The following is a 19,302-nucleotide window of genomic DNA, read 5'->3' as shown; positions in this document are numbered from 1 at the left end:
GGGGTCCCTCGGGTGTCCAGCTCCGCCCTTCGGCGTCAACACTAGAACTGGATTTATTACTTTAGCAACATGCCCTGTAAGCTTAGTGGCAGAACCCCGATAGATAATCTCGTGATTGTGATCTATAATTCGAGTGCCATTTTATATTTGTGGTTATGTACAAGCTGCAGGTGATCATTTCTGTGCTCATTTCTGTTTAACACAGTGATCAAGGTTTTTTCATACCGAAAGCTTTGTGTGTCTTAAAGGTACATTTGACTTGTTATTGTTATCATTTACACAAATTTCCAATATGACTTTTATCAAACACATTCTCCGGACATTCCATTTCTCTGGATTACAGTGCTTTACCAAATCACTTCAGGATGCAGTCATTAGCTTCACGTCGAATTCAGTATGATCTGATTTTATTAGAAGGATGAATAACCTGTTGCTCATTTCTATCAGAAATAGAAAAAATAAACCAATATATATTCGGGCGTGGCCCTTCTTCAGTGGTACAAGATCACAATAAAACAAGAGAGACGTATGTGACACACATGAGGCAAAATACAATATTTTGAATCAAATCACTCACAGATATTTTGCATGCGCTTCCAAGATAGGCGTCGATCTAGATTTAGATAGTAATAAATAGCTAATAAATGGTGGCACAGTACATACATATGGCACATACATACATATATATAGGTACAGTTCAATACGATACAGGTAAGCTCGGTTTGCATAACAACATTTATATGCCTAGATAGGTCATTTTAACGAATCATCGTCCTGTACATCGGGGCATGATATTCGCCATCGGCCCCCGCCGAAGTTAGTTGGTAGCACTGCTGCTCCACGGCGTACATTTCCTACCAGCCCATAGGGTTTACATGATAAATGGCCTGTTTTCGGCGAGCGATATCTCGGTCAACCCTTGAAGGAATCGATGGTTCTTGGTCTCAAATGATAGATCAATGAATTTTCTTTCGACAATTCCTCTACCACTTTTCACGAAACCCAGCCGATCTTCTACGGCGTACAGGGTAAAGATTTCTCTGCACGCCAGCACCCGCGATCCGCCTCTCCGGTCGTCGGCGCGCGGTCCGCGGTAGCGCAGTCGGTAGCGTATCGGGCTACGGATCCGAGGGTCGTGAGTTCGAATCCTGGGAGCGCCGCGTGATTTTGGCTAGAATTGAATGATGTAGATTCTTGAATGCTTGCATAATCAATTATTAATAGCTAATTGAATGTATCTGCCCACTAATCGGCCCCTAAAACCTGTTATTTAAGGAATTTAAGAAATGAATGTCACGTGCGCGTCACGACTGCCAACCACAAGCGCTACCATATTCTAGTTTGAGCTAACTTTTTGCTAGTCCCGACCACATATAGTAGGTTTTCTAGTAGTTATACTAGAAATTCCTACCAAAGTTCGTCCTACCCTTCACTCAATATACCCTGATTCGCCAGAGCCTATACTGTCACCATAGCCTATACCAAGAATAGCACTTTGTATAACATTGCTAACTATTCGACATCAGCCTCATCAGACATCAGACAGTCAGACATCATGACCTGCCATTGTAACGTAGAGCCGAGCCACGATGCCCTCTCCATTACAATTCTTCAAATCTGCAAAGACGTAGCTGAGCTGAAGATCGCCGAGTCCATCGAAATTCGCAATCATCGCCCCACACTCAACACAATGACATCATCTTGGACGCTCCTCAAACCAGTACCATATTCAGAGCTATAGACGGTCTTGTGATCACGCCAGATAGTACATACTTATATTTTGATTAGATCACATTATTTGACGCCTTCACTCACACATCGTCGGGACTAATTCCCTTACTCTTTCTTGCTTTTACCCTTCACTTACATATTCACTTACATATCCACGATTAACACATACACAAACATAGCCCCCCCCCCCCCCCCCCACACACACACACCTACACTTACGCTCATGCACTCGAACTCACAAACACGTAACAGTGACCATACTGTCTGATGTCTGATGAGGCTGATGTCGAATAGTTAGCAATGTTATACAAAGTGCTATTCTTGGTATAGGCTATGGTGACAGTATAGGCTATGGCGAATATCATGCCCCGATGTACAGGACGATGATTCGTTAAAATGACCTATCTAGGCATATAAATGTTGTTATGCAAACCGAGCTTACCTGTATCGTATTGAACTGTACCTATATATATGTATGTATGTGCCATATGTATGTACTGTGCCACCATTTATTAGCTATTCATTACTATCTAAATCTAGATCGACGCCTATCTTGGAAGCGCATGCAAAATATCTGTGAGTGATTTGATTCAAAATATTGTATTTTGCCTCATGTGTGTCACATACGTCTCTCTTGTTTTATTGTGATCTTGTACCACTGAAGAAGGGCCACGCCCGAATATATATTGGTTTATTTTTTCTATTTCTGATAGAAATGAGCAACAGGTTATTCATCCTTCTAATAATCTTATTAACAATGCTCAGCTCAACGTTCAAATACCTGATCTGATTTTCATCAGAAACGTGTTTCATGGGAGACACGACAGCTGCCACATACTAAACAGCTTTGCACTGCACATGCCCACTCGGCCGACCCGCACACAAAAACTGCTTTATGAGCCCCGTGCACGCGTCAACACCGTGAAGCGGGGTTTATTCAACAGAGTTGAGAGTACCATGTCTAGTCAATTCGTTTTTGTGTTCCAGGGGCAGACATTTTTACCGATGCCACTGGGACTTTTTTAAATCTCATGTTTTCAAGTATATATCATCTCTGTACAGTCATAGAGCCTTGTTAAAGGTAGTGTGCCACCTTTGAAAGATTTCCCATTTTATTTTTCCTAGGATAGCAAGCTTCTGTTTTTACCTAATATCGCAAAAAAAAATCAAAAATGGGCCTGGAATAGTGCCTTTTTCGCCTAAAAGTTTATCGGTTTTTCGATATGTATAACAACTGTAGTGGGCTCACCTGCAAACAGGCGTCGGCAACAATCGCGAATGCGGCGCACATGTGACAATAAGCAAAGGTCATTATAGAGTTACGACGTACGGGAATGAGTTATCAGCTGTCTAATCGTAGACAACACAATGTCGAGCCTTAAACTGTAAGCCTGTATTGGTATTGTTTCTTTTATTTGGCTGTCGAACATTATTTATGGTTTGAAATACGATTTTATGTAAAATAATTGATATGAAAAAGCCGTCTCTGAAGTTATGACCCCATTTCACCACACGCAAGTGGCAGAAATGACAATGATCAGCTGACGCATTTTTCTTGGCCGAAGTCAGAGCGCGCGGCCCGACGCACCACCACCGCACCACAAAGTATGAGCAGGAGCCGCGCCCAAAGCCAGGGCCCCGGTAACGTGAGGTAGCCGAGTCGGGGCAGCGTGCGCTTACCCAAGCCGGGGCCGCAGCTTTGGGCGCGGTCTACCGCATCCCCGCGGGCAGCCCCGGGCTATCACATGACACCGGGAGGACGCGCGGCCCCGGCTTGGGTCAGCGCACGCTGCCCCGACTCGGCTACCTCACGTTACCGGGGCCCTGGCTTTGGGTGCTGTCTACCGCACCACTTAACAGGCGTGTTCGAAACCGCAGGGGATGATGATGAACGGGTTTATCGAAACTTGATTGGATGAGCATATCGGTAAAAGCGATTTCAGTGTGTGCATTTATTGTTCATAGTGGTGTGAAATGTGGTTGGGGTACGACCGACAACCCGTCGGGGCGAATTTCGCACTGGGGTACTCAAAATTTGAAGAATTTAAGACGTTTCCATGAGTTTTGAAGGTATGGATAAGATCTAAAAATCCGGTTCTCCTTATCTGGGCCATTAACTCCATACGGTCCAGGAAAGCTGGCACACTACCTTTAATGTTACAACTTCCGTTTTTAGATTCATTTTAACTCGTATGCATGTATTTTTGTGCATTATATTTTGGCCATATTTATCGTAACATTTACCCACTCTTTACTCTGCATTGTTTATCCGTATGTCATTGCTTATCATGGATAGTCTTAGTTTGACTTCGCCTGTCAGTGGGGGTCCGCCCTGTTGGTGATTACTTGAATAAATAAATAACTAAAATACATTTTGTTTTCCGTACAACTTTGTTGATATCTCGATTACTGAATACTGCCTACTTTTCTGTAATTCCTTCTAATGTGCCAATTAGGTTCTTAACCACTCATTAGGCGTCCAGAAATAAGATGAGAAGCTTTTGCGCCGATCCCAAGCTTGTGCGTACCTACCACACTACCTATTATGATGGATAATAAAATTTAGCAGTCAGCAGACAGCTGATTCGCTCTGAAGTGGCCGGTTGTCTGACGGTGGGCCCCCGGCTTGTTTCAGCCAGCAAGTCCAAGTCGGAGTCGCCACGAGACGGTGGCAACAACGACGAGTCGAGTGTGGACGTGTCAGTGTCGGCCGAGTACAGCTCGCCGCTGCTGGTGGGTGCTCCGGCCGCCGGCAGAACGCTGCACTCACAGCTCACAACAGTCATACTGAGGATTGCTTGTTCTTGTTTCTGTACAGGGCTCGTTTGATCCTTTAGGGAATGAAAATTATCATAAAGAAGCCTCGGGGGACGCCAAACGAGCGCGCTCAGTAGTGATCCCAGCGCGTGCGCAAATTTGCGCCATCGCTCTCCCCCTCGCCACTGAGTTTTGTGGACTACTCTTCTAACCGACACCCCGATGATTTAACCCGGGGGCTGCTGGGCCTGAGCGCCACCCGCTTGCCGCTTGGGGGGGGAGCAACTTGTTACCTCCTCCTTTACTTCTCAGACGATATCGTTGCGATGCGAAGAAATAGAAAAATGAAACTTTGCACGCACATATCTGCATAGGTAGCCGAAGTTGTGTCAAAGTTTGGTGTAGATACCATTTGAAAGGACGTCACAGTGACGTCAGACGTCCAATTATACATTGTTGTTTCTTTGTTTCCTCATAGTATAGGATCGACCGCTATATATGACCGAATATATAGGACCGATCAGGAACTAGTTGAAAGTGCATTTAGATTTATCAATATGGCAGCAGGTGCTGTCAAGTTCCTTTACCGTTACGTTTCCTGCTCAAGTGAGTGACATCAGAAACGCTCCATATCGGAAAACGACAAAAGTGTATGATCTCACGGTGGCGTCAACTTAAGTGCTGCAACCACCAAACTTCCCTTAAATATGGCCGTAGTGTAGATTTGAACCTATGCCAAGTTTCAAGTTCATATCTTTATAGGTTTCGGAGATAGCACACAAAACATGAAGGCAAGGCGGCAACTTTATACCCCCGCACCTTATGAGTTCAAAACTTTGCGAGCAGTGGACGGAAGCGTTTTTCAAGCGTAAGAGCTGGTCCCGCACGTACAGTCTGTCTTAAAAGTACCGCGCAAAGTGACGGTGGATCCATCAACCCTGACCGAGGAAGGGCCTGCTATAATTTGAAAGTAACCGAACCAATAGACCTAGGGAATGGACGAGGATGTCAATTGCTTCGGTGACTCAAATTTAGCAGGCCCTTCCTCGGTCAGGCTTGATGGACCCACCGTTACTTTGCGCGGTACTTTTAAGACAGACTGTACAGTCTGTCTTAAAAGTACCGCGCAAAGTGACGGTGGATCCATCAACCCTGACCGAGGAAGGGCCTGCTATGATTTGAAAGTCACCGAATCAATTGACCTGGGGAATGGACAAGGATATCCATTGTTTCGGTGACTCAAATCCAGCAGTACTTCCTCGGTCAGGCTTGATGGATCCACTGTTACTTTGCGCGGTACTTTTAAGACAGACTGTACGTACGCACGTGGACAGAGAGAATACCATGTGTACGGGCCACCTTTTGAATCGATACCTACATTCGTACTTATTTTGAGTGCCATCGGCCCAGCCGATTTCAGGGTGCACAAACTTGGAATAATCTGCCAGCATTGGCTTCCTCTCGTGACGGGCAACACGCTCGTTTTTTCCGCGAAGCTCTAGCTCCATCAGAGGCCAAACGCGAGGGGGGGTCGTACCAACCCCCCCCCCCTTGTGCCGTCGAAAGACTCAAAATGGCCTGTACCGGCGAGGGTTAAGTGTCGTTAAGACACCAAGAACTTCCTCTTCGCTATCTGTTACATCGCATAGTGACGGTACTTCTCTACTGACGAGACACTGCGAAACTTCATGTTCTAATACCATGGTTTTCGATCGGTTTGCGAAAAAGTCGTTCCATAGGCTTGCTTTGTCTAAACTCTAAACTCTTCTCATAAATTTCGTTCCAGCAAGGGTGGTAAAGTTAGAGTTCGCTCACGTCTAATCATTTGTTTCAGTACATGGTGATAGGTATTGTTGAGGTCTTTGTTTGTTGTCCATCACTTTCTTTACCTTACGCACATTGTATTTATTTTCAAACGTGCGATTCAAAGCAGATACAAAACTTTTGGGTCTTCCAAATGTTCCACTCCGTTACGTTATTTGCTATTTTTGCAGCTCTAAAAAGCTTGTTTCTCTTTATCAATTTATCAATGCTTGAAATACCTTTTTACCAACCCAAGGCTTATCATTGCTTTTTGAGCTTATGTTTATCTTAGGTATGGACTGTGACGCAGCATCTAGGATGAATTGTGTTAGTGATCCTATTGCTGGGTCTTAATCTATGTTCAACGTTTCATCCCAATTCTTGTTTTCAAAGATTTGTATAAACTCGTCAATGTCTAAGCGACTGTAGTCATATATATTTTTTACCCACCGGCCTTTATCCGGAATTTCGAACTTCAGGCGTACGTAAATTGGGATATGATCAATATTCGCGAAAGGGGATAAAAGTCCGTAGTCGGCTACACGATGTTGATCTGATACTATTATCCCCTAAGATTTGCTATTTTGTCAGTAACCATAGTTGGCTCGGTCACTATTCGTTTGAAGTCGAGACTGTAGGTAGTGTCTCTTGGAAGATCAACTCAAAATGTGTTACGCTGCTGTGGTTTTTATAATATACTATAAGGTTGTTGTATCATAAGCTATACCGAATTTCGCCGCGGTTTTTTTTTTTGCACACGCAAAAAAAAACTGGCAGTTGTGGCCAAAAACCCACCCAAACAAGGGTTAATGAGAGAAAATTCAAAGGTGTCTCTTTTGCACGAACGTCATTCTTAACAGGCGCGGATCCAGCGGGGGCCGGCGGGGGCGGCCGCCCCCCCCCCCCCCCTCCATCCGAAAAGGCGCCCATAGTCCGCGGCAGAGAGATCGCCCCGAGCAGAAGAGCGGCGACACAGCAAAGGTTTAGGAGAAATAGGGCGCCTCCAGCACAAGTTGGGCACACCAAGCAGGAGAGCGACGCCCAATTGCCCATTCCCAGCAGATGAGAGTCGCCCCAGCAGCAGATGGGCGCCCCCAGCAGAAGAGGGGCGTCTTATTACAAAAATAAAAAGATCAAGAGGTTCAAGAGGGGCGCCCCTGGCAGCGGAAGGGCACCCCAGCAGGAGAAAGCACCCCCGAAGAGGAGCGACGCCCCAGCAAACGGAGAGAGGCGCCCCATTCCGAGAAGAAGAGGGGCGCCCTGACAGCAGATGGGCGCCCCAGCAAAAAAAGAGCCCCATCAGAAGAAAATGGGTCCCATTAGCAGAAGAGTTGCGCCCCCGGCAGCGGAAGGGGCCCAGCAGAAGACAAGGGTCTCCAGCAGGGGAGGGGCGCCCCCAGCAGAAGAGGGGCGCCCAACAGAAGAGAGGCGCCACAGCAAAAGTTGATCGGAAATAGGGAGTCTCCGGCAGAGGTTTGGCTCGCCAAGCAGGATAAGGGCGCCCCATTGACAATATCTGGCAGAAAAGAGTTGCCCCGGCAGCAGATGGGCGCCCCAGCAGGCAGCAGTCCTTAGGTGCCCCCAGTAGAAGAGGGGTGCCTCAGTACAAGAAGAAAAGGAGCATATTCTGCACAAGAGGGGCGCCCCTGACAGCGGAAGGGCAGCCTCAGCAGAGGGGCGGTGCCCCAGAAAAAGGAGAGGGGTGCCCCACTCCGAACAAAAGAGGGGCGCCCCAGCAAAAAAAAAAGAGGAGCCCCATAAGCAGAAAATGGGTGCCGCTGGCAGAAGAGAGACGTCCCCGGCAGTGGAAGGGCGCCCCAAGAAGAGGCGTCTCCAGCAAAAGAGAAGTGCCCCCTGCAGGACAGGGGCACCCCAGCAAAAGTTGGACAGAAATGGGGCGCCGGTCAGCAGAATTTGGGGTCGGCCAACAGGAGAGGGTCGCCGCATTCACAGTAAAAAGGGACTCCCCAGCACCAGCAAAGGGGCGCCCTAACAAAACAGGTGCACTCCAAGTAGAAGTGTGACCCATCAGGAAGAAGAGGGACGTTTCTACAGAAGATGAGCGTCCCAGATAAGTGGGTTGCCTACAGCAAATTGGTCGTTGTTAGAAGAAATGAGGCGACTCAAGCAAAGTGGGCCTCCCCATGAGGGATTGGGCGATCCAAGCAGAGGTTGGGCGCCCCCAGGAGAAGTGAGGAAAACCAGCATAAGTGAGACGCTTCCAGAAAAAAAGAGGGACATCACTGGGAGAAGAAGGATGCACCAGCAAATGGAGGCCACCTCATTGCTAATATTTTTTGCTAACGTAGCGGCGCCCATCTACGACTTTTAACCCGCGCCATGCTGATGGTCTGATTTTTCCGTGTCGTGCTGGGGGGTGGGGGAGGTCACGCCCCCTCGTCTAACTCGGCTTCTAGGCCACGTAGCGACACGCGGTAAGCGGTTTTCTAGGTTAGGTCAAATAAGGTCAGGTCACCAAAGGTCATCAAAGGTAAAATGTTACCTATTTCAACATTTTTCGAAACACCGGCACATAGCTCGGAAACCAATAGAGCTGCAGTGCAGCGGTAAAGCGCATTCAATAGCCCTTTCAAATGTGTTTCGGTGAACTACCCTCAGAATTGACCTCTGGTCAACGGTTTAGCCTCCAGAGGGCAAAAACTCTAAAAATAGGAGTTTTACGAACAATATGTTCCTGCAATAGCTTTTGACAGAGAGTCCGACATTACGTTTGCCAGCATCGCGTTTCTGTCGTCGAGACGCGTTGAATGGACTATATGATGACCTTGAAAGGTAATTTTGAGAATTTGACCTCAGGTCAAGGTCATGACCTCACCGGGAAATGTCATATTGCATATCAGTCGATCCGTTTCGTCGAGCTGAACACAACTGAGGTCTTCTTATCGTTCTAGCATGTATTTATTAAAAGTTATTAAGAAAAACTGTTGTGGACCTTTCATGACCTGGGATGACCTGTGGAGCATAATAAATGGTCACAGGTGCAATTTTCTTATTCAGTGTGTTAATTTTACATGTATCCTAATGCTTGCGATTGTCTAGAATGGCGCTCGTCCAAAAGAGATGCCTTTCAGTTGCCTCCCATAAACGTAGCTACCTATACCTAATGGAGATTGGGGAGGTCGCAAAACTGACCTGACCTTAGCTCACAAATATCAAAATTCCGATATATACATTTCATGAATATTGTTGCTTTCGTCAATCGCTGACAGTTTCAAAGCGACCGATCAGTCGGTATAGCAATGGTGAGCTTTTAACTTTCTGGGGTTAGGTCACTTGGCATGACCTGGTGACGTGCCGTTGCATGCCCCGGGTCTGACATTTATACAACATGTGCAGAAAAGATGCATGATAAGTTGTGCTAAAAACGGCGGCGCTGCGCGCAGCTGTTTTTCAAATATTTGCGAAAAACCTGAGGTGGGAGCATGACAGCGCCCTCCAGCACGGCGCGGGTTCGACTACTCTCGATTTTGACGACGGTTTGGCGCCCCTTCGTATGAAGCGCCCCCAGATTGCCAAGTCGCCCCTATTTTGACTTGCCGCCCCCCTCCCGAAAATTCCTGGATCCGCCCCTGATTCTTAACACTCGGAAACACTGAATTGCAAGCAAACATGACACACTTAGCCGAAAAAATCGCAATATGACTCCTTCCTGTGGGCATCTCAGGTCATAGATAGTATCTAACATTTTTTCGCTGATAAGTGATAACTTTTGGTGAATGCATGCTAGAGTGATGAAAAAGTCTCAGCTGTGTCCAGTTCGACAATAAGGATCCACTGATATGAAACACGACCTTTTCCAGTCAGGTCATGACCTTCACTTGAGGTCAATTTTTCAAGTGTACCTTTCAATTTCATATTATACCTAGTTTATTCGACGGGTTTCGACCAGAGGAACACGATGCCGGTAAAAGTAAGCTCGTGCAAGTGATTGCAATTCAAAAATTATTGCAGAAAAAAACTTCCGCAAAAAATGTCTTCTTTGCAGTTTTTGCCGCTGCAGGCTAAACCGTTGACCTTATGTCAAACCTGAGAAATTACACAGAAAGAGCGTTAACCCGCGCCCCGTAGGGCTATCGGCGGACCCTACCACCCGTGGGGGGGGGGGGCGTTTCGCCCCCCCCCCCCCCTAAGATCTCGGAAATTTACCGGCCGATTTTCAAAATTCAAACGGTGTTCGATAGCCCCACCCGGGAACTACCTTGTGACCAAATTTAATTGACCTAGGTCAAACCGATGACGTCACAGGTCAGGTCAAAGGTCAGACTTTCACCGTTCACAGGCATTTCAAGAAATGTGTTGTGAAATCGAGTAAATTGGTAATTTATTGAAAACCATCGATGGTACATTGTTCGTCAAACACATACTTTGCTATCTGAGGTCACTGATAATAGGTCAGGTCACAGCGAGGTCAGGTCACCGGGGTCACAATATGAAAGTGTCGTGTGATACATGTTTTATGGTCCATTTTACATGACAAATGCGATTATGTGGGTTAGGCAGCCTTTGGGGCCAGCCTAGGTCACGTTTTGGTGAAGGTCAGGTCAAGGTCAGGTCAAATGAGGTCAAATTTCAAAGTTGATATTTTTGCATAAAATGGGTATCGATTCGATGCAGCTCGTCACGGGGAGTCTAATGGTGGTCTTTGTTTTGCTCTACGAGGTCTAGAATTGCCAAAAATTGGGTTTGAAAATTTGACGTCATCATTTTTGAACAGTTTTTTTCGCTATAACTTGGCCAAAAAACGAGGTATAGATCTGAAATTTGGTATGTAGATAGGAGACAGTAGGTGCTATTACATATATTCCGGTTTTTTTCGAAACTCAAAAAACTTTTTGGATTTTTTGGTTAAAATATCCAAAAAATGCTTTTTTGTTTTTTGTGGGTCAAAACTCAAAAACTTCAAAAATCCGAGATAGCAGTTTTGTAGTTCTGTCAATTCTACACCTTTTATGTCTTGATCATTTTTCTGTATCTTCAAAGCTGTAGGCCTGACAGGTCTTCTCGCGAAGGTCTTTTTTCGGTCGAAAATGACAGAACATGACGTCATTCTGACGTCATTTGTGGCCAACCTATCATAGCCTCTGGAAAAAATTTTGGTCACAATGTGTAAAATTGATGCCCGGAGGGGTCCTGAAAGTTTGGTGGCGATATCTCCAGCCGTTTAGGAGATATCGACCGAAAAGTACAGGGGGGGCCGTTTCGTCCCCCCCCCTAGGGGCGCGGGTTTTAACAGGTCTATCGAATTCGCTTTTCTGGGACGCTGTGGGGGAGACCGGGGTTAGTTGGGCCAGTTTTTACTTGAAGCGTCATAACTTCGGTATAACTATACATATCATTATTTGTTGGCTATCAACTGAAAGCTTATTTCTTTATCTTTTAAAGAAGACTTAATATAAGAGAGATAGTAGCATCGTCTTGGTGTCATATCTGATCAAAGCGACCATCCTCCAATGTCCCAACTTACCCCGCGGGCGGGGTGAGTCGGGCCAGGGGTTGGGGCTAGTTGGTGCACTAGGAAAAACAGTTTATCTAAACACATTTGTATTCATGTTTTACATGAACAGTCATCGCCAATCCATGCGGGCATGTTTATCAACATTTAATGACAAAACGCAAACGTTTGCAGTACTCCTGCGGCAACAAAAACGCACACACGCAAAATGTGTATGACCAGCTTCAGGTGCTTTTACAAAATGCACCACCAACCTCACTCATTCGCTCTCCGAGTAACAGTTTTGACAGATGAAGACTCTGCTGCCTCCTGTGCATAGCGTATGTGCCCAATCTTCACACTGCAAGCATTTCTCCCTCGACTTGCTGTTGACAAACTTGCCCAACTTGCCCCACATCAACCTGGCCCAACTAGTCCCGAAGCGCCATTTTTATTTTGGAACCACGTGACCAATTCACAATGATTTGGCGAAGAACGGTTGAGAGTGTACTCCTAGCAAAAATGTCCGCAGGTTTCTCAGGCGTAGCGAATTTGCAATGTTTCCAGTAGAAGAGAATATTTTCAAAGCAAGAAAATCACTTTTGGTACCTGAAAACACATTTTAGCGATTATTAACAGCAACAGCACTTACCTCAGGACGCGCCGACACCACGTTGACAAACAGACGTCGTTACTGTGCATGCGCAAAATACAGGGTGGAAAGAAAAATATGTTCTGATTTTAACAGCCCGTCACATCAAATCGAGTAGTAATATCTCAAAATGAATTAGTGCATTTGAATCACCTTTTCTGGAAGTTTTATGCCTGGTGTCATTCACACTCTTTCTCGCTCCTGGGCGTCCCCCACAGCACGTGTTCTGAGTAACCTCTTTTTCGCAGAATTTAGAGATATGTGTACCGCGCAACCTCCGAGATGAATTCAGCGCACAAATCGGGTGGATTCTACGTGCGACCTTCCAAATCGTCTTCATCACGCTCGGGAGACTCTCTGGGCTCATGGCTGGCACCTGTGATTTCATTAAACCCCACAGATAAAAACCAGGGGCGTCGGGCCTGAGAAGAGGGCTGGCCATGAAATTTCGGCTTTTTTGACTGGTCACGTGCCCTCTAAAGTGTTCCTCCGGCCAGGAGAGGCCCGCTCTTTACGTGCTAGGTGGAGCCCCGTCTTTTTTGGAAACAATTTACTCAGTTAAAACCTTCAGGGCTGCCACTATTTAACGCTAGAGCCTCTCCAGCACCCGAGCGTAGCGTTCCTTATTGACGGTGGCCGTGGCGCCTTTCGATGTTTCGAGGGAAACGGTCCGAATGAGCGGTAAAATCAACCCAGAACGGTCAAGTTTGGGCTTCATTCCCTCTGGGCACAACGTTATAGAGCCCTCTGCACAGTCTCACATTGACGTAATGATGTGTTATGTCCACCGGCTGTCTCATCGGACCGTTTTCCCTCGAAACATCGAAAGGCACCACGGTCACCGTCAACAAGGAACGCTACGCTCGGGTGCTGAGAAGGCTCGGGCGTTAGATAGTGACAGCTCTGGAGGGTGTAACTGAGTACACTGTTTCCAAAAAAGACGGGGCTCCATCTAGCACATAAAGAGCGAGCCTCTCCTGGCCGGAGGAACACTTTAGAGGGCACGTGACCAGGTCAAAAAAGCCGAAATTTCATGGCCAGCCCTCTTCTCAGGCCCGACGCCCCTGGTTTTTATCTGTGGGGTTTAATGAAATCACAGGTGCCAGCCATGAGCCCAGAGAGTCTCCCGAACGTGATGAAGACGATTTGGAAGGTCGCACGTAGAATCCACCCGATTTGTGCGCTGAATTAATCTCGGAGGTTGCGCGGTACACATATCTCTAAATTCTGCGAAAAAGGGGTTACTCAGAACACGTGCTATGGGGGACGCCCAGGAGCGAGAAAGAGTGTGAATGACACCAGGTATAAAACTTCCAGAAAAGGTGATTCAAATGCACTAATTCCTTTTGAGCTATTACTACTCGCTTTGATGTCACGGGCTGTTAAAATCAAAACATATTTTTCTTTCCACCCTGTAAGTTTGAACGCCCACTGTCGAGAAGTATTGGAAATATCCCTTCCGTCCCAACTTACCCCTTGCACCAACTAGCCCCGGTCTCCCCTACTTGTATTCATTTCCGAGTTATGGCCGTTATACATTTTCTAAATTTGACCTGGGAATTGCGAAATTCGACCTTCGATGACCTCTGATGACCTGATTTTTTACCTGAGCTAAAAAGTGACCGAAGTAATTTCGTCATTACTTTTGGCGTTCTTTCGAACGCCGCTTACCGCTGTCCGTGCGTCGCCATGGGGCCCAAGAGCCTTCGGGGCGCCATTTCAGAATCACTGCTCGCCAAAAGCTAGGTGGTCGAACCCTGATCGATGATTGTCACATCATCACATGTGAAGTTAAGTCCCCCCCTCCCCCCCCCCCGGGAAAGACTAGTACAGGAAACCATTAGGGACGCTTCCAGATGTGGAGAACGGCTTGACTGATTGGCCTTAGCGACGGGTGATTAGGGTGCCGTAAAAAACAGTAGCTAGACCCAGTTTACACTCGCGCTCGCTCATTTATCGCCCCACAAAAGGCGTATTGCTGGTTTCAAGAGTCGCTTTCCCAATGTAAGGTTATCTTGGCTCTCTGCGGCCGCCTTTTGCTGTGAGCGCACGGCGTCGGTGGTGTCGCTCTAACGTTTGGCGCTGTGCTGTTCGCAGTCGGCCGCTGCTACCAAGGAGGAGAAACTGCGCCGCAAGGACCGACAGCGACAACTCAAGGAGGACGAAAGAAGGCGGCTCAAAGACGAGGAAAAGGCCAGAAAACTGGAGAAGGAGCGAATCAAGAAGGAGAAGAGCACCAAGAAGGGCAAAACGTCCACGTCCTCTTCGCAGTCGCAAGTACGCGCTGAACCGCCTGTCGGTAGTGTGTCCTGCCGTAACCGACTGTCGGCAGTGTGTCCTAACTGACTGAACTCCCTAAGAATTTATATGTTTATATGTTTGAGTATGGATGACAGCATAGTGATTGATATGAACCCGCGCACTGACGGAGAGCGGATATCCCCGCCCCCTGATATTTATCCACCGTGTGTGAGAGCCACAGTACCGTGTGAAGGCTACAGTAGATGACCTATCCCTTTGAATGTTGCAGGATGTAATAAGGCTATAGTAACATGCAATTTATATATTTCGGATTTTTATCGATGGCCAAGGTCAGGTCAATTTCTTGATCTCCCCATTATAATTGACAATGGGGTAAAAATTAGATGCCTTATTTTTCCACTGAAACGCGTTGTAATTAATTATATGTTAATTATATTAATTAATTATATTAATTATATGGCCAATTATATGAATGATATCATTCATGACCAACCTTGACTACCTGGTGTTCTTTTTGCTAGTTGACAGCTGTAAGTTCCTGTGACGTAATCAAAGGTCACCAAAACGTTTTTGCTGAGAACTTCCTGCAGCGAAGAAGTACAGAAGTACAGGTCTCGCGGGTTTTAGCGGTGGGTGGCTCGGCGAGCGGGAGGGCAACCAGTTCCGCCTCTGTATCGGTGACCGTTCGCTCCGCCCAGTTACTCGCGAGTGCGTACTACGACACATAGTAAAGTGGGGAGGGAAGGGTCAGAGTGGCAGCCTGCGTAGAGGCTAGAACCGGTTTCTGTCGTCTGGGCCGGCGACACGGCATGCGGCCAGGGGACGGGGAAAGGTCAGAGGTCACTCACAATGTGCAATACCGCGTCCCGTCCTCTCTGCGTGCTGACCAGCGCACGACCTCGGCCGTTTGCCAATCGGCATTGAACGTGTTAGGTCGAAAGGCAGCGTCTCCATTTGTGATGTATTAGGTCGGGTATCACAACGGCAGCAGCAGCAGCAGCACGCGTGGCGAGCCCCAGGTCCAGAATGACCGCCGCCCCCGGCTGCGGCCGTGACCCCGCGCCGCCGGTGGCAGCGGCGCGCCCAGCGGGAGGCGGTCCGCAGTGGCGCGCCCAGCAGCGCGCCGAGAGGTGGCACCGGGCACACAGTGCACTAACACATCCTAACACACCTCCCCCCTAAATAAAATGTCTCTTATTCTCTGCACTGTAAAGCACCGCGATGAAATGGCTGCTTCGACCACCGGCAAGGCCGCGATCAGCTGCAGCTGTGGCATCAGCTGCTCGGTCTGCGGCGTTGCAGTCGGTGACGTCTGCTCTCGCGACGTTCGTGCTGGTGACGTCCGCTCTGGTGACGTCTGCGCCGGCGACATCTGGTACTGGTGACATCTGCGCCGGCGACATCTGGTGCTGGTGGCGTCTGCGCCGGCGACATCTGGTGCTGGTGACGTCTGCGCCGGCGACGGCGTCGAAAATCGAGCGCCGCATCTGCACCTCAGCGATGGGACGCCAACTCGCGCTTCACCCCCTCGAGGTTCAGGCCTGCCGATGACACATTAGCTCAGAACATGTCGCATACTTTGGTCACACACAACCGAACAAGTCTGACGTGTGTTTGTTTATGAATATTACTACGGCAAATTGCACAGAGATGCTGAAGGATTGACAATGACATTAAATGCAATCACTCACAAGCGTATTCACAGGTCGGGGTACCTTACCGGAGGCCGGGATACCCTCCCGTATCGTGTGACATATGGACTCGAAGTTTGTCCTGGTTGTTGTGCGCTGGCTGTCTCCTCAGGTATCCACGCGAAGGTCGGAAACGAGCTGTCCGCTTCTAACACCATGCTCGGTTCTTTGCTCTCAGTTTGCTTGTTTTGGTCGGACTGCCCCTTGCTGGCGCTTCGGATCGCCGGAGGAGCATCTGGGACGTGCGTCTCTCTCGCTTTTAAAGGCTTCAGGTGGTTGTGGTGTACGTTTGTCTCTTTTCCTCCCGGCATTCTGATCCTGTAAGTGACACCTTCTTCAACGGTACCCTGTTTTTGCACCACCGTCGCTGGACCTTTGTAGTAGAGCGCCAGCTTCTGCTGGCCTCCAACGTTGGCAGTATGGTCTCTAACCCACACTTTTTGACCTGGAAGGTATGAAATCTCTCGTGATGACTCGCTCCGTGCTTCTGTCATATCGGAAGCGGCCTCATTGATATTTTCACGTACCTTTGCGTAGGCAACCCTGAGTTGACGAAGCTTGTTGTCGACATAGGTATCGACCATTGACAGGTCGCGGCTTGCACCGAACAGCTCGTCGACTGGCAATCGAGCCTCGCGTCCATGTACCAAGAAAAACGGTGTGAACCCTGTTACCGAGTGTTTGGACGTGTTGTAAGCAAATGTCAGAGATGGGGCATTCCACGATAGATCGTACCAGGCCCGTCACCCTCATCTCTCAGATTTTAATGAAAATCGGTCCTAGGGGTAATCATAGGCCCCAAAGACGCCTGGCAAAATATCAGACTTCTCAGATCAAAACTTTTTGAGTTATATTGCATTACATTTTTTTAACTTCGGTATGAAACGGTGAGTTTGATGGCCTATAACTCAAGAACGGGTTAAGCAACCAACAAAAAGTAAACAACACTAAGCTTGCGATGAATCAAAAATTAATATTACTATTTAAAAATTCCAAAGAAAAAATTTCATTGCTGAGCAAAACCTTAATCTTTTTTTTTCATTTGCCTCGAATGGCTTTTGGGACCAAAATTTTTCACATTTTTATTTTTTCAAAATAATCTTCATGTCATTGCAAATCGACATGCAAAAAATTAAAAAGGTGTTCTTTCTATAAGTTCCTCATTTTCCCGCAAACAAAATGGGTTTCGGAGGGGTTGATACGACCCCAGCACGCCTTTTCGCTTCTATAGAGCTAGAGCCTCGCGGAAAAAAACGACCGTGTGTGCCGTTACAAGTCGCAGCGATTGGTACCCGATTTTAAGGTCTCAGGTTAACCGGTAGCGTCTGAGGTCAGGTCACGTGACTGAAGTTACGGGTTCGGTTTTTAGTAAATAACTTCGCAAAAAAATGGCCGCAGAGCCGCGATTTTGGCATCATTGTGTTCGCCTAGCTCAGGTGCATCGAATGGTATACTTTTTGCTAGGGTGAGGTCAACTTAAGTAGTTGACCTCGGGTCAAGGTCAGGTCAGAGCCCCTCAGGTCACGAAGCTGGGCAAAGGGTATCATATGGCATATCATTCGATTCGGAAGGTCTTCCCGAGTCCATTGGTGGCTTTCCCGACTCTCTAGCTCCATTTGATCGGGAGTTATTGACGAAAAACTCGTACGACCCTAGTGACGTCATAAATGACGTCACGCAAGGTTAACAATGCAAAAGTAAAGCATTGGACTTTGCAAGGAGTGCATGAAATCACGATACCATGTACGTGGGATAGTTTTAGATCATTCTCGGCGCCAAAAGAACAGTTTTTATATTTCCCCATTGATTTATAACAGTGATGTCACGTGATCGACCTGACCTCATGTAACCTTGAAAAATTCCCAGATATACAAGTTGTGAGACCTCTGGAGGACACCATGCATGCGCCCTGTAACTTTCATCTCGGACAGCTATGGTCATTGGCGTCCAAAACAATGTCAGAACCAAACAGCCTTTTTCACCCTCGCGCTTATAGGAAAGAGGGTTGAATGAACCCTCTTTTCACTGTTTTCAGATGACTCAGACTTGAATTGAAATTTCAGTAACCCGTGATGTCACTAGGCAGCTTTACCACGCCATTTGTAAGCTCCCCTCCCGAAATCACTATTCGAAACCGTTATCGTGACGTAAAATAAATACATTTATAGAAAGAACACCTTCCTAATTTTTTGCATACTTCTTGACAATGAGCTTAATATTTTTTTAAAGAAATAAAAATTCAAAAAAATTTGGTCCCAAAGTCCAAAAAATACAAATGAAAGAAAACTCGATATGTCATATATCAAAAATAGCGTATTTTTCGAAATTTCAAAAATACATATTAATCTCTGTTTCATTGCAAGTTCAATGTTATATAACATTTGGCATTTGAATAATCCGTCTTAGAGTTACAGCCTGCCAAACTTAGCGCTGCAAAGCAAGATCCAAAAAATGTTATACACCATAACTCAAAAAATACTTATCTGATAAGCCTGAAATTGTTACAGGTGGATTCAGAGCCCCTGATTACCCCTGAGACCAATTCTCGTCAAATTCCGAGAGATGAGGGTGTCAAATTGGGAAAAAGTGGTACGATCTATCGTGGAATGCCCCAGATGCCAAGTGATCGTCCCAGTCTGATCCAAGTGGCTGGACGAATTTTGAGGTCATGTCTTTGAGCGTGCGGTTAAATCGCTCTACCATGCCATCGCTCTCCGGCCGGTACGGTGAAGTCCGAGTCTTTTCTATGCCAAGGCGCTTGCAAAGGGACTGAAAGACTGCAGACTCAAACTGCCGCCCTTGATCGCTGTGGAGTCGTTCTGGCACTCCTTGTCTCAGTACCATGTCGAGGAGACACTCGGACACAGTCTCAGCGGTCTGGTTCGGCATGGCATAGGTGAAGACGTATTTGGTAAAGTAGTCCATTGCTACCAGAGCGTACCTGTTTCCACGCG

General features: G+C 47.1%; 1 protein-coding gene across 7 annotated transcripts in view; it reads left to right on the top strand.

Annotated features, from left to right (window-relative positions):
- LOC122383683 (rho GTPase-activating protein 190-like) overlaps nucleotides 1-19,302 on the top strand; it is a 406,057-nt gene that overhangs the window by 363,073 nt on the left and 23,682 nt on the right. For all 7 annotated transcript variants that reach the window (XM_043370373.1, XM_043370389.1, XM_043370415.1 and 4 more), the window contains 2 exons: nucleotides 4,367-4,464; nucleotides 14,493-14,672. In XM_043370373.1, coding sequence (XP_043226308.1) covers nucleotides 4,367-4,464; nucleotides 14,493-14,672 — 278 coding nt within the window. The remainder of the gene's footprint in view (nucleotides 1-4,366; nucleotides 4,465-14,492; nucleotides 14,673-19,302) is intronic.

Source organism: Amphibalanus amphitrite, unplaced genomic scaffold, assembly GCF_019059575.1.
Source record: "Amphibalanus amphitrite isolate SeventyFive unplaced genomic scaffold, NRLGWU_Aamphi_draft 000013F_arrow, whole genome shotgun sequence".
In the NCBI taxonomy this organism is placed as follows: domain Eukaryota; kingdom Metazoa; phylum Arthropoda; class Thecostraca; order Balanomorpha; family Balanidae; genus Amphibalanus; species Amphibalanus amphitrite.
The sequence above is the reverse complement of the archived record's forward strand: the minus strand, read 5'-3'. Positions and strand labels throughout refer to the sequence as shown.